Source organism: Podarcis cretensis, assembly GCF_951804945.1.
Source record: "Podarcis cretensis genome assembly, chromosome: Z".
Taxonomy (NCBI): Eukaryota; Metazoa; Chordata; class Lepidosauria; order Squamata; family Lacertidae; genus Podarcis; species Podarcis cretensis.
In genome coordinates, this window is record NC_137184.1 from 17,823,957 (window position 1) to 17,839,811 (window position 15,855).

A 15,855-nucleotide genomic window follows, 5' to 3' on the forward strand; every position below is an offset into this window, starting at 1 on the left:
CTTCCCCCCGCTTGCAAAAGGAACACTTCTTTTCCTATATTGCTTGCCACATCGCCCACTGTAACCCAGGAAACTTTCCCCAGCCATCTCTGGCATTGTCTTTTGCTAATTACCCAGAGCTCAGGGCAGGGTGTCCTTACTCATCGAGCTCCTGCTAGGCTGGCCTGGGTCATTAGCACTAGCAGGGTCTAGGGATTTCCAAGTTTGGTACAGTTTAATCAAACCTTGATTAATTCTAACTTTTACTAAATCCAAGAATTATTGGGGAGGATCTGGCACCCAGGAGTTTAGGGGATCCTTGCCGCCTCAAAACTTATAACAATAACATAAGCATTTTGGGTGCACACTCTCCTCTAGTGTTGAAGTCAAACTGTGTTACCAGCTGTACTCAGAGTAGACTCATGAAAAGAAATGAGCTTAAATTAAGTATGTCCACTGCTTCTCTCTCTCTCTCTCTCTCTCTCTCTCTCTCTCTCTCTCTCTCATCTTGATTTCTTAACTTATATCCAGTGTTAGAAACTGAGATATGAAACCTAGGAGCTAAATGGCACCTTAATTATGGGCACAACAGTTATGGGCACAACAACGGAATGTCTAGACACACTTTTTTATAACAAGAATACAAAGCTGAAAATGAATGAACTGCAGCTAAAATATTATGTTCATTTTTCTAATGGTCTAGTCCTTCCCCTGCCTACCCCCTTAATAGTCTTAAGAGGGTCTCTTCTCCAGTCTTCAGGGAGTAGCTGGAAGAGGGAAGGCAGAAAAAAGGTCCTCCTTTCCTTCCACTCTGCTTATATCCCTGCCTTTCCACTTGAAAGAGCCTGGAGTGGCAAAGAACAGGCAATAAAATCATAATAAACATCTTTAAAACAATTATAGTGCAGATGCAGACTGAGAAAGATCTCCATTTCAAAGGCTTGTTGGAAGAGGAAGGTATTCAGTGGATGCCAGAAACAGTGCTTGTCTAATACCAAAGGGAAGTGAGTTCCAAAGGGAAGGTGCAGCAATGCCAAAGAACTGATTCCTTTCACTGTGCAGAACAGACCTTCTGATAAGATGGCATTTGCAGGAGGCCCTCTCCCACACAACACAGTAATTGACTGGGTGTGTAAGGGGTGAGACAATCATTCTGGCATCCTAGTCCCAAACTCCATGGGGCATTATGCACCAAAACCAGCACCTTGAAATTAGCCCATGGTCAGGTGTTGTGTCTACCTAGAGAGCCAGCCAAAGAGCCTCCTCCCTTCATCACCAATAGTCCAAGAGAGGGAAGGACAGAATGGATACAGGATTCAGCCATGGACTAGAAAGAAGTGTGTGTGTTTTATAAGCAAAGTTCTGTTTATCTTGAGTGTAGGTAAGTAGATGATAAATAGATGATAGATAGATGATAGATAGATGATAGATAGATAGATAGATAGATAGATGATAGATAGATAGATGATAGATAGATGATAGATAGATAGATAGATAGATAGATAGATAGATAGATAGATGATAGATAGATAGATAATAGATAGATAGATAGATAGATAATAGATAGATAGATAGATAGATAGATGATAGATAGATGATAGATAGATAGATAGATAGATGATAGATAGATAGATAGATAGATAGATAGATAGATAGATGATAGATAGATAGATAGATAGATAGATAGATAGATAGATAGATAGATAGATAGAGATAGATGATAGATAGATGATAGATAGATAGATAGATAGATAGATAGATAGATAGATAATAGATAGACAGACAGATGATAGATAGATGATAGATAGATAGATAGATGATAGATAGATAGATAGATAGATAGATAGATAGATAGATAGATAGATGATAGATAGATAGAGATAGATAGATAGATAGATAGATAGATAGATAGATAGATAGATAATAGATAGACAGACAGATGATAGATAGATGATAGATATAGATAGATAGATAGATAGATAGATAGATAGATAGATAGATAATAGATAGATAGATAGATAGATAGATGATAGATAGATAGATAGATAGATAGATAGATGATAGATAGATAGATAGATAGATAGATAGATAGATAGATAGATAGATGATAGATATAATTTCATTTGTGATTCCACATTTTTATGAAAGTCTAGGTGTGTTTTCTACTATTCTGTTATGGGCTATGGAATAATGTAATAAACACAATTCACTCATTTGTATTGATGGAAAACTCTGGAAGCTCATATTGAAGAAGGTCCACTCTTGTGGAGAAATCCACTTCCCTTCAAAAGTGGCCCCAGATATATATATATATGGAGGCCCCTGGAACCCAGAGCAGCTGGGTACTGAGATCTCCAGCCTCATCTTGGCATGCACAGGATTGTGTCGAGCACTCCCACTTTGTTAAGCAGCATGGAACCAGGTGCCTGGTGTTGTAAAAGAGGGTCTCATCCATGCAGGATTGAGCAGTGGAAAAAAGGGCTGGGCTCTTTGGCCCTCCCCACAGCTCCCACCATGCCTGGTCATTTGACACAATGATGGAGTCCAGAAGCATCTGAAGGGCACCAAACTCCCTGACCAATGTTAGAAGCGGGACCTCTTGATGCCTTCATGCTCCTGGTGGAACACCAGGAGCCCTAAAAGAAGCCAGAGTGACTTGGTCCTTGTCCACCTCTCTGTTTGTCCTATGCCTAGAAAGCATGGGGTTGAGAGGGGTTTTTTGCTTGTCCCATGCTTTCTAGCCACATGTCTGAATGGTCTTTTCTGTTTGCTCCACTACTTTCCCCAGGAAAATCCACTGTTTACGACTGAATCAGAGCAAACATCAATCCAATCCATGGAAAACCCAACAGGCGTATGCTCTAATTCAGTGATAAAGAGTGGGTTTTCCCAGAGAAAAGCGACTGAGGAAGTGGAAGTGTGGACGAGCCCTTAACCCAGAGGCAACAATTCAAATGGGCAAGTTGCAAATTGGATTGTGGTGGACTGAGTTCAGATCTTGCCTCTCTGCCACAGATCAGACCAACCAGCTCCATATCTTTGCTGCTCAATCAATTCCAGCAATGCCTGTGGCTCAAATCAAGGGGGGGGGGAATAATCATGCTGCATGCTATTCCTTGCCACCTGGCCATAAAAGAGCAAAACAGATGAAGGCCATGTGTGGATCAGGAAAATTAACTACGAGCCCCCCAAATTTGGGATCCTCTCCAAACTGGCACCAAGGATTTTTTCCTGCAGCATTTTGCAGCAAAAAACCCCGTGTTTTGCAGTGCTCCACAGGCTGAGCAATTGATATATCAAACATGGGGTTTGTACTTAGCATGAACTATGAACCCCGACATTTTGGATCCTCTCCAAATGGTGCCAAAGTGTGAATCCACAGCCAAGCAAATGAAATGGATGGCTTCTTGTTCATAAGCTAACCTTGGGCCCTCTCCACACACACACACACACACACACACACACACACACACACCTCCACTGGTCAATGCCTCTTACGCTCTTCACCTGTCCAATTCAGTTCAATGGCAATTAGTTTGGCATCACTTTGCACAAGGACACTAATCCTGATTATGAGGACAGATAAGACCAGTAATAAATATAACCTGAGGCTGAAAATGACCTCTCTCTCTCTCTCTTTATTGGTGAAAGCTGAAGTTGGTGAAATGTGACATGAATTGGCTCATGAGATGAGGCAGCTACCTCAAGTGATGGACTGGAGGGTTGCCATTTGATTCTTCCTCCGTTTCCACAGGTATCCTCCTCTCATCATGCTGGAGAGGTGCGGGGAGGAATCAAGGGCAAAGTGCCTTAACAGGCAAGGCAAGATTGGGGCCATCATTATAATTTATAACATAGCAGGGCGAGAGGCAGGCAGGCATGATATCTGGGACACAATCTGCTAGCAAAAATGGAAATTAGCTGCCAAACAGCAACTGAGCTAAGTTCAAGGCACTGTTTCAGTTTAGGACCTGGATACACAGATCGAGCACTGCACTCTGCAAGGGAGGGCCTCCTGAAGATGCCATCATCCCACTGGCAGAGGAAGAGTCATGCGGGGGGAGTGCACCGCCCCCGGCAGTGCGATCCCAGCAGGGTGCCATTGTGGCTGCACCCCCACCCGCGCTGGGCGCCACGCCCCTACGGGCAGCACACCACACCTCTGGGACACACGTCCCTACAGGCGGCACGCTCCGCCCCCTGGTGCCGGAGCATGAAGCTCCGCCACTGCATCACCCCAGGATGTCCCTTATGCACAATATAGGAATCAGGCCTTTAGTGTTGTGCTGTCTGCCTTTGGAACGCCCTGCCCTTGGGTGTTAGATATGCTCCATCTCTGCTGTCTTTTTGGCAACCACTGAAGACATTTTGAAGAGCCTTTTAAGTGGAGATCTTTCACAGTCTGCATGTGTACTAGAATTCTTTTTAGCATGCTTTTACTGTCTTATTGCTTCCTGATTGCCGGCCTGGGCTCCTTTTATTAAATATAAATTTAAATAAATAAATAAAGCTATCTAATCATCTCTTCCCTGTCTCTTCTTCTGGCTACAAGTATAAGCTGACCCCATCCACCTTTTCCTCGCTGACCCTGATTTCAAGGCCACACAATATCTTTGTCCCCTTCCTCTCAGGACATGCTCCAGTGTGGTCAATACCCTACTTAAAACATGGAGTCCAGGTCCTGAATAATTTAAACCCAACAGTACAAATTAAGCAAATGTTATTTGGTCAGATGCCATCACATTTGATTTATGAGGCAGACACCTGAGCTGGTGTCATCTCATGGATCAGTCCAAGCTTTGCTTGCATGAAGACGCTCTGTGCCAAGGCCCATATGCCAGAGGATGACGCAGGAAGCCCCTTCAGTCTCTAGTGATCTTCGGGTGCTGAAACCCAAGTTCTTTGAGGGGAAGAGTCAGTCAATAACCAAAACTTCAAGAGAAAGAATAGAAAGGAAAGGAAGGGAGCAGATAAAAGAAAGGACTGCTTCACACTGTGCATCGTTAAACCATGGAAATTGCTTTTTCTGCAGAAGGCAGTGATGGCCACCAACTTGGATGGCTTTAAAAGAAAATTGGACAGATTCATGGAGTTTTAGCAGAAAGCTACCAGTAGGTGGGACGCAGGTGGCGCTGTGGGTTAAAGCCTCAGCGCCTAGGGCTTGCCGATCGAAAGGTCGGCGGTTCGAATCCCTGCGGCGGGGTGCGCTCCCGCTGCTCGATCCCAGCGCCTGCCAACCTAGCAGTTCGAAAGCACCTCCGGGTGCAAGTAGATAAATAGGGACCGCTTACCAGCGGGAAGGTAAACAGTGTTTCCGTGTGCGGCTCTGGCTCGCCAGAGCAGCGATGTCATGCTGGCCACGTGACCCGGAAGTGTCTCCGGACAGCGCTGGCCCCTGGCCTCTTAAGTGAGATGGGCGCACAACCCCAGAGTCTGTCAAGACTGGCCCGTATGGGCAGGGGTACCTTTACCTTTACCTACCAGTAGCTACTAGCCACAGTGGCTATGCTCTGTCTCCACAGCTGGAGGCAGCAATGTGCCTGAATACGAGTTGCTGGAAATAACAGGAGGGAAGTTCTGTTATTGTGCTCAAATCCTGTTATCTGGTTTCCCACAGGCAACTGTTCAGTCACCGTGAGAACAAGATGCTGGAGTAGATGGACCCAGTCCAGCAGGCTTGTCTTATATTCTTAAAGCTTACTCTCTCACCCCCAGTCCAACTGAATGACTATTTTGCAATTTGTCTTGCGATTCACATCTTTAGCAACTTTCCAACTGATCCAGGTTTCTCATTTTGCTTTTAAACAGCACAAAGCCTGATCAGCTGGAATGTTGCTAAAGATCTCATGAAACCCTCAGCTGCTTAGGCATTACCTAGGGAGGGCTTATTCCAATCAGCTGAAGCCACGGTTCTCAAAGCGAACAGGGACTAGGGAGGGCTAGATGGCTTTAAAAGTGGTTTAGACAAATTCACGGAGGAGAGGCCTGACAATTATGTTCTTCCTCCACAGTTGGAGGCAGCAATGCTTCTGAATGCCAGTGGCTAGAAACTGCAGGAGACAAGAGTACTGCTGTGCTCAGGTCCTGCTTTTGGGCTTCCCATTGGGGATATCTGGTGGGCCATTGCGAGAACAGGATGCTGGCCTAGATGGGCCACTGGCCTGATCCAGCAGACTCTTCTTGTGTTCTTATGTTAAGGGAGGTACTGAAAACTTATTGTAGGGAGTTTTTTCCTCTCTTTTGCTGAGTTTGCTGGGGAGGGGAGGGGACGTATTGTCAAAAAGAAAGGGAATAGGAAGAATGGATTTTGTGTGTGGACCTTTGGGAAAGCAGGATGGTCATGCCCCATCGATATTTGCAAAGCCAGACCAAAGTAGGCACCTCCTAATTCAATTTTAAAATCTTGATAGAGAGCCACCTGTTCCCATTTAAAATTAATTGTCATTTTTTCATGTACTCAAAATGAAATGAAGACTTTCCCCATCAGCTCTGCTTTATTCTGGGGCCTTCACTGCTCAGCCTACATGCTTCTGCCATATGTGGCTTGTTCCATTGCTGATGTAAGGACCAGCTGCTCTGAGAAAGGAAACATCCTCCGCGCAAAGCAGAGACATCTGCCAAGTGGGAAGAGGAGCATCACTAGATGGGCTTTAAGGATTTCAAAAACATCAAAACACGTCTTGATGTCCCTCTGGCAGTCCTCAGAGTGACAGGTGGTTGGGTGGGAGGCAGGTTGGAAACAGAGCCTAAAGTTGCATGGAATAATCTCCAGTTTCATTTTGGGGTTACCAATTGCAATTTCAGAGGAGCAGAAATATTTATTGACAAGAAGGAAAGGGGGGAAAACAATTCACATGAACTCATGCAATACTAGGCTGCATCAACAGAAGTCTCCAAATCAAGGTGTGGAACAAGACTGCTGTATTCTGCCTTGGTCAGGCCCCACCTGGAGTCCTGTGTCCATCTTTGGGCACATTAGTTTAAGAAGGATATTGACAAGCTGGAACATGTGCAGAGGAAGGTGACCAAGATGATGAAGGGTCCAGAAACCAAGCCTTAGAAGGAATGGTTATGGGAGCTGGGTATATTTAGCCTGAAGAACAGGAAACTGAGAGGAGCGATGAGGGCAATCTTCAAATATATGGAGGTCCATCCCATGGAAGACGGAACAAGCTTGTTTTCTCCTGTTCTGGAGGGTAGGACCCCAAACTAATGGATTCAAATGTGAAGAAAGGGGATTCTGACTAAAACTTAGGAATACAGTGGACACTTGGGTTGTGAACGTGATCCGTGCGGGATGCACGTTTGCAACCCGCAGCGTCCACAACCCGCAGTGGCACATCTGCACATGCATGGGTTGCGATTCGGCGCTTCTGCACAGGCACAAAGCACGATTTAGCACTTCTGCGCATGCACGACCACCAAAACCCGGAAGTAACATGTTCCGGTACTTCTGGGCTTTGGCGGTCCACAACCTGAAAAACACAACCTGAAGCATCTGTAACCCGAGGTATGACTGTAGCTTTCTGGGGGTGAGAGCCATTTGACAGTGGAATGAACTCCCTCGGGAGGTGGTGGACTCTCCTTCACTGGGGGCGTGTTAACCAGAGATTGGATGGCCTTTTGTTAGGGATGCTTTAGCTGTGATTCCTGCAATGGAGAGGGTTGGACTAGATGATCCTAGAATTCATTCTCTCAGGCAATTGTTTTAGGGCTGCAGAGAAAAGTCTTTCTCAGCCATCAAATACCTGGGTAAAGAAAAACATTTAAAAATTCCTCCTGAAAGTCAGTAATGTTGGAGACAGGCACACCTCACCAGGGAAGCCATGCCACAAATGAGGAATTTGCACTGAAAAGGCCCTGACAGGGGTTAAAGCCAGCTGGTTAGCACCCCAGTGGTGTCACCACCAACAATGCCATGTCTGTCAATCATAGTATATTATTGTTACAGTTATTCAATTCAGGCTTGTGTGTTCATGATACGATTTTTATTGCCTTGTGTTTTGTTATGTTTTATCATATATATATTGTAAAGAACTTTTGAGACTTCCTTTTTTCACGTGTATTGCAATATGCAATAAATCAACTCAAAATCAAAGCCCTGTACACATGCGAATCACACACAGAGATACAAGAAGGGGAAGATTTGGTTCTGCAGAAGTATTAATATAAGCATCTAAAGACAAGCTGAGCATAAGCCATTCGTGTGATGCAGCAGTTACTAAAGCAATCTTAAGGCTCTATTAACACAAGCGTCGTGTGCAGATCAAGAGAGGCCATAGTTTCATTCATATTCGGTGCTGATCAGATTAGTCCTTGAGCTCTGCATCCAGGTGTGGGCACCACTTTTTTGACAAAGAATTGACATAGGAGCCTGTCCAGAGAGAATGCATAAACCATGATGTTTATGCAAAGGCTTTATTAAAGGGAAATCAATGGGCATCAAGAACCCAAAAGGGAGGTGCTGTAGCTCAGTGGTGGAGCAGAACACCCCAGATTCAATCCTCAACTGCCTCTCCAGGTAAGACTGGGAGAGATTCCTTGTCTGAAACCTGAAGAGTCCCTGTCAGGCAGTGCAAGAAATCCTGAACTATGTGGATCCAGGGCAGTAGAAGGCAATTGCCTATGATGATTTATTTACACATTTAATCATAAAATATTTATATACCACTATATCTCAAAAATAATATATATCGAAACAGTTTACAATGGTAAAACTAAGACATAACAATACAATAAAAGCATAACAAGCTAAAAACAAAAATGCTAAAAAAAATATTTATATATTGTAAATAACTCTTCATTCCTTTATTCAGAATTATGAATATAGCCCTTTTTTCAGGTAAGAACTGTAGCTCAATGGTAGAGCATCTGCTTTGCATGCAAACGGTCCTGGGTTCAATCCCCCAGTGACATCTCCAGGTGGAGCTGGAAATGTCCCCTGTATGAAGCCCTGGAGAGATGCTGCCAGTCAGTGTTGGCAGTACTGAAAGAGATGGACCGATGGGCCAACTCAAAACAAGGCAGCGCATATATATATATATATATATATATATATATATATCCATGCTATACAATTATATTTATTTATACTGCATCTTTTTCTCCAGACAGGCACTCAAGGTGGCTTACAGCTAAAATAAGAACAGCTAAAAACATGGGGGGAATCATTAAAAATCAATTAAACATTAATGAAATTAAATCTATAGCTATATACACAGAGAAAGAGAGATAGCTATAGCTAAAGAAATATGGAGAGACATATACAGAGATATGATATATTTTTAAAAATACAGACTGTCCCAATAAAAACAGCACAGCACCATCCACCTCATTAAAAGCAGTCAGTTCCCAAAAGCCTGTTGGAACAAGAAGGTCTTTGCCTACCGGCAAAAAAACCAGCAATAAAGGGAGCCAGCCTGGCTTCTCCGGGGAGGGCGTTCCAGAGTCTGGGAACAGGTTGTTTATTTAGAATCATAAGGACTGGGATCTTAGTTTTGAGGGAGAACCATAACTAAGTGGCAGAGCACCCGTTTTGCATGCAAAAGGTCCCACGTTCAATCCCCAATGACATCGCCAGGTAGGGCTGGGAGAAATTCCCTGCCTGAAACCCTGAACAGCCGCTCCCAGTCAGTGTAGACAACCCTGAGCTAGGTGGACCAAAGTTCTGAATTGGCATAAGGCAACTTCCTTTGTTCCTATTTAATTCACCCCTTCTAACTGCGGCATCTCCTTGGGGGGAGACTGCAATTCCAGTCTACTCTAGAAGGTGGCACCAGAGCCCAGCAATTCCTCAACATCTCTGGTGGCAGATGTGTGTCACCCCTCCTTTATGGTCCTTTGTCTGCAAAGAGGACAGAAACTCTGAACATCTGGGTTTTGAGGGGAGGCTACTGTTTTTGTTTTGTCTTCTTGAGCAGGCCCCTGGAAAGGAAGAAAATGAATTATTATTCCGTGCTTTCTCCCTTCGCAGCAAAATATTGCACGTACTTCAGCAAATATTAGCCCCTACGGAGTTCATGGAGACTTACATAGGGAAACGGGTGTAGGATTGCAGCCTTTTCTTCAGGTATCTGGGGAGTAGAGAAAGAGTTTGATATTGGCATTGAGGGACACTCTAAAGTGACATTTGGGGCTTCTGATCTTTAATGATTAATTCAATGGGGAAGCTTCATTTCACAGAATCATAGAGTTAGGAGGGACCCAGAGGGTCATCAACTCCAACCTAAGAATGCATCAAAAGAGTCAATGGGTGCCTCACCAGGTAGCTGTAGTGTGTGTGTGTGTGTGTGTGTGTGTGTGTGTGTGTAAGGAAAATACCAGCCGGTCCTGTAACTCCCAGACCACCTTGTTTGAGGAACATAACTCAGTGGCAAAGCATCTGCTTTGCATGCAGAAGGCCACAGGTTCAGTCCCCAGTAGCATCTCCAGACAGTTCCCCTGCCTGAGACTCTGGAGAGCCAATGCTGCCAGTCAGTGTTGACAATACTGAGCAAGTGGACCATTGGTCTGACCCAGCAGAAGGCAGCTTCCCATGGTGCTATTTGATTCGGCTCTTTACTCAGAACTATGAGGACTAGAATCTTACTTTCTTTTTATGAGACAGGGTACAGTTCAATAGCAGAGTGCTTGGTTTGCATGTAGAAAGTCCCAGATTCAGTCCTCTGGTCACATCTCCAGGTAGTGCTGGGAATTCTCCACAACTGAAACCCAGAAAAGAGTTACTGCCAGTCAGTGTCAACAATACTGAGCTACATACTAGAGCTTTGTGTCTGACTCGGTATAATGCAACTTCCTGTGTAAAAAGAACAGCAGGATTGCAGATCCTGAAGAGAACTCATGATCCAATACAGCTCATGATTAGACCAGATTGAATCATGTCAGTCTGTTTTGGAATCTGACTTTGGCAGAATCCTCTCCCATCCCTTATGTGCACTTTTGCATGACTGGGGTGTGTCACCAACTGTGCAAAGGCAGGTGTCACATCTGTGGGACTGCCCACTTTTTCCTCTGGCACCGCCCATGACTTGCAGGAAGGGTCAATCATGAGGGGAAGTGGCCCTTGGGCTGAATCAAATGTTCATAGCCATTTGGAGAAATTAAGATGCTTGCATGATCTTTGGCAAAATTCTGGTTGGGCTCATTTCTTGGTCCAATGATGGATTTTTGAATTTAAGGAACAGGAGACTTTAAAGTTGCTGAGGGTGGAATGATAGTTGCAGGGAGGGACATGAACATCAGAAGAATCCTGCACCTGGATCAGGCCAGCCCCTGAGTGCAACAGACATTCTTCCTACCTGTGGTTCCCAGCAAGTAGAAGCATAGAATCACAGAGTTGGAAGGGGCCCTGAGGATCCTCTAGTCCACCCCCTGCAATGCAGGGATAAGCAACTGTCCCATACAGGGATCAAACCTGTGACCTTGGTATTATCAGCACCATGCTCTAACCAACTGAGCTAGAGACGACCCCCCAAGGTACACTGTCTCCAACAGTGGGGATGTCTGGCTGCAGGATCAGCACAGAAGCCCATCTAATCCACCAGGCTGTTCCTATAGTTACAAAGCAGATGCCCCAATGGAATGCCCACCACAAGACAGACGTGAGCACAACAGCAGTTCTCCCCACCTGTGATTCCCAGCAACAGGTATTCAGAGGCATCCTGCCTCCAATGCTGGGAGCAGAACATATGAAGAGCCCTGCAGCTGGATCAGGCCAAAAAGGGTCCATCTAGCCCAGCATCCTTTCCAGACAGTGGCCAACCAGATGCCCCAATGGAAAGAAGCTCACAAGCAGGATGTTAGTGTAACAGAAACTCCACAGTTGTTGTTCCCCATCATCTGGTATTTAGAGGTAGACTGTCCCTGGGCATGGAGGTTCTGCTAACCCAAGAGACTGCCATAAGAAAGGCCCTGCTGGATAAGGTCAGTGGCCCATCTGCTCCAGCATCCTATTCTCCCAGTGGCAAGCCAGATGCCCATTATGGGAATGACCTAAGTGCTACAGCAACTCCCCTCACCTGCATCTCCTAGCAAGTGGTATTCAGAGGTGGAGTGTCCCTGAGCATGGAAGTTCTGCTGTCACAATAGACTTCCATAAGAAAGGCCAATGGCCCATCCAGTCCAGCATCCTGTTCTTACAGTGGCCAACCAGGTACCCCACAAGCAGGACCTGTGTGCAACAACAATGCACTCCTGTGATTTCCAGCAACTGGCATTCAGAAGCATTGCTGCCTCCTGATGCAAGGAAGTTGGATCCCTGCTGGATTTTTCTTTCTCCCCTTTCCCTTCCCGTTTGATCTGAGACAGTTCCTAGGCAGGATTTCTTCTCCGCGCCTTACCAAGAGAGGTCCTTTGCGGTCCCCTCCTTTCTTTGCTGCTGGATGCCGCCAGGGGGCGTCAGCGGGCGTCAGAAAAGGCCGGGCGGGAAGAGGAGGGAGGGAGGGAGAAGAAGGTGGGCCCTGGAGGACGGCAGAGTAGAAGGATGCTTTAACACCAGCCTGCGCTTGCTGGGCACGGCGGCTCCTCCTACCCTCTCTCTCCGCCACCCGTTACATCCCCGCCCCGCTCGCCCAGGCAGAGTCAGCGCAAGAGGCGCAGGAACAGGGGATGCTTTTGTAGAGCGGGCGCCGTCCAGGTTTGCAAAGGCGAACAGAAGCAGAACCGCTAGCCTCCGCCCCTTGCGTCTCCGTCTCTTCAATCTCCTGCTTTTTTGCAGAGCTTTCTGACTGAACCATCAGCCTGGTGCGACGCCCAGGAGCGGGTGAGGAGCGCCCAGGAAGCCTAGAGGGAGCTAAGAGGTGGTTGTAGTAGCCACCGGGTAGGGACCAGGTTGCCAGGCGCCAGGGCGAGCGGGATGTGGCAGGGTTGGCCGGCTGGTTTGGGTGGCTGGTGGGCGGCGGAGCCCAGCCTGGCGCGAAGCATGGAGCCCGGCTCAGAATGAAGGCGGCGGCGGCCGGGCTGCCCGTCGAGGCGAGGAAGGGGCGAGTCAGAAGAGGAGGAAGGAGGTGGAGGCGCCCCCCGACGACGCGATGTCGGTGCCTTTGCTGAAGATCGGCGTGGTCCTCAGCACCATGGCCATGATTACCAACTGGATGTCCCAGACCTTGCCGTCCCTGGTAGGGCTCAACACCACCAAGCTGACTGCAGCCTCCGGCACCTTGGACAGGAGCACTGGGGTGAGTTGCCCCTTTCTTTGACAGGGGATGGGCTTGGGAGAGGGCGGGGAGGAAGGAGCAGCAGAGGAACATGGACCCTTAGTCCATCGAGCTCAGTAGGGTCCACACTGACTGGCAGCTGTGGCTCTCTCCAGGCTTTCAGGCAGAGGACCTTTGCAATTGAATTTGGGACCTTCTGCATACAAAGCAAAAGCTCTACCCATTAAGAAATAGCTGCTCCTGGCGAATGTAGGAAGCTGCCTTATCAGACCCTTGGGCCATCTAGCTCAGCAGCGCCCAGACTGGCAGCTGTAGCTCTCCAGGGTTTCAAGCAGGTGATTGAACCTGGGACTTTCTGCATGCAAAGTAGATGTTCTTCTGCTGATTAACCTTAAGAGCTAGTCAGACCCTTGGTCCCTCTAGTCCAGTCCTGCCTGAACTAACTAGAAGAGGTTATCCCAGGTTTCTGCCAGGGACATTCCCAGTCCTGTCTGAAGAGGCCGTTGCAGGGTCAAACATGGGAACTTTTGCATGCTAAGCAAGCGCTGTCACTAAGCTATGATGGCCTTTCCCCAAATGGGTGGGTTCTTGCAGAACTGGGAGCCTCCAAACTCTCTCCCCCTAGGAGACACACCATTAGGAGGGTAGGGTGGGTGCTGGCTGGCTGGAAGTGTGTAAATCACCTTCTGCCACCTGTGGTCAACTTGGCAGGCATCTACCCAATAGGGAAGGTTACATACAGAGACAGGCGCGCACACACACACACACACACACAGACAGACATATTGCATTCAATCCATCAGAATCTTGTTAGCAGGTGAGTTGGAGAGGGGCATATATCTTGTGTCACTCCCTTCCTCCCTTTCTAACTTAAAATAGTGTGTGTGTGTGTGTTTGTGAGTGTGTGTGAAATCATCCACCCTGTAAGCAAAGTTGTCTTAAAATACTAACTTTGCTTATAGGGTGGATGGTTTCAGACACACAAACCCCCACACACACCATTTAGTCGCCTCCCACCACCTAAATCCCCCCTCTGTAGATCATCAGATGCAAATTTCATACAAAGGCTTGCCATTGCAGGCCTCACTGCTTTGAGTCCTTAGCAATGCCCTGACCACCAGCAGTCCTGCCTGCAGTTAGACATTTTGGTTTTCAAAGACTTCAGCTCTCTTTCCTCCTTGTCCAGTCCTTGGGTGTCTTAAGATTGGGAAGTGGCTGGGGATCCTCTTTAAAAAAGAAAAAAAGAAAAAGCAAGCAGTGTTTTGCGGGAGAGGGGGCTCTGCCCTCTCCTCTCCATCCCATCCATCAGAGTCAGAGGGAGGAGAATGTGGTACCCAATTTTTGCATCTGTCCACACATATGACCTGATGCAGCACTCTCTAAATGAAGGAATGGTTTGCATACCATCCAAGGACTGAAACATCAAGTGAGGTCTTGGAACACTTGAATATGCTTCCACACGTCAAACAATGCAGAAATCCCCCTTAAAAAAACAGAATCACAGGAACTGTAGTTTTATCCCCCACAGGGTGACCATTTTCAGCACCCTTCACAAACTACAGTTCCCAGGATCATCCAAGGAAGGACTATGCTTTAAATGCATGGCATGTATTCAGTCATGTACAATGCTGACCCAACCCTATTGCATGCAGAGTTTCATTCATACTTCTTTCAAGAAATGGCTTGTTCACCTTCATGTGTGAGCAGGTTCTGGGGTGAGATTTGGAAGTGTACTGTGGAGCAGGACAGTGTGTGAGCCTCAAAGAAAGAGAGCTTGCATCAGGGTCCCAGTCCTGTGCATGCTTATATGTCCCATATAAAAATAAAATTGGTGTGTGGAAAGATGGATTGAGTGGTGATTGTGATTGGTGGGGAGCATTGAAATACCCACTCTAAGGGGAATCCTCTTAGTGTTGGTCTAACAAGTGGACTTAATGCAGCGGGTTTGGAGTCTGTGATGTGCTTTGCTGGTGGGGGGAGAGAGCACTTTGTGGCTGAGAGCATGAACCCCCCCATAATCCGTCTCCCTAATTGTAAGCCCAGTGAACTGTGGCTGACCATGTTCATTCTCCTCCTTCCTGTTTATCAATCTCTTGCCCTGTGCAATGTCAAAATTGTGGTGGTTTTTTTATAGCCACCTTATGATGTTGTGCAAGAAAACGGTGTACAGGTGGAGAAGTGTGATGAGGCCCACCAGTTCCCACCTGTCTCCTCCTCCATCACCACCATACCCTTCCCACCCACCCCACCCCCCAAAAAGAGGCATGAAGGATATAGGAAGGAACATCCTTGATTTATGCAGCAATTCATTTTATTTTTTCATCTTCAAAACGGGAGGTAGTTTTTGTCCAGGAATTAAGATGGCAGGGTGCAGTTGACTCTGGATTAAGCCCCATCAAAAACAGTGAGACGTCCTTCTGAGCAAACAGATGCTCAGATTTCTGCTGCAAATCACGCTGTTCATTGCAATATGGGGTGTGTGTGTGTTGCTCAGAAATGATTGCTGACTAGATCAATTACCGTGTGTATAGGGGGTGAAACACAAGATTTATAAAGCAGCTGTAAATCTTTGTGTGTGTGGAGGGAGTAAAAACAACAACAACCAACAACACCATGTCCTGTATTTGCTGTTAAAACACAGGCTCTTTAAGGGATTAGAGCAAATGAAATTGAAAGAAGCAAGCTGAAGCGTGTGCAGAAAAGGGCGGCCAAATTGATAAGA

At 46.5% G+C, this 15,855-nt stretch overlaps 1 protein-coding gene across 2 annotated transcripts in view; it reads left to right on the plus strand.

The window, feature by feature from the left end:
* The window catches only part of OLFM1 (olfactomedin 1), a 50,650-nt gene that overhangs the window by 9,022 nt on the left and 25,773 nt on the right, over nt 1-15,855 (plus strand). Inside the window, exon 1 of one of the 2 annotated variants that reach the window (XM_079961375.1) lies at nt 12,454-13,154. The exons of the other annotated variant lie outside the window; for it this stretch is intronic. Within the exon in view, the coding sequence (XP_079817501.1) occupies nt 13,008-13,154 (147 nt within the window). The 5' untranslated portion in view covers nt 12,454-13,007. Of the gene's footprint in view, nt 1-12,453; nt 13,155-15,855 lie in introns of those variants that run through there. 2 annotated transcript variants of the gene reach the window in all.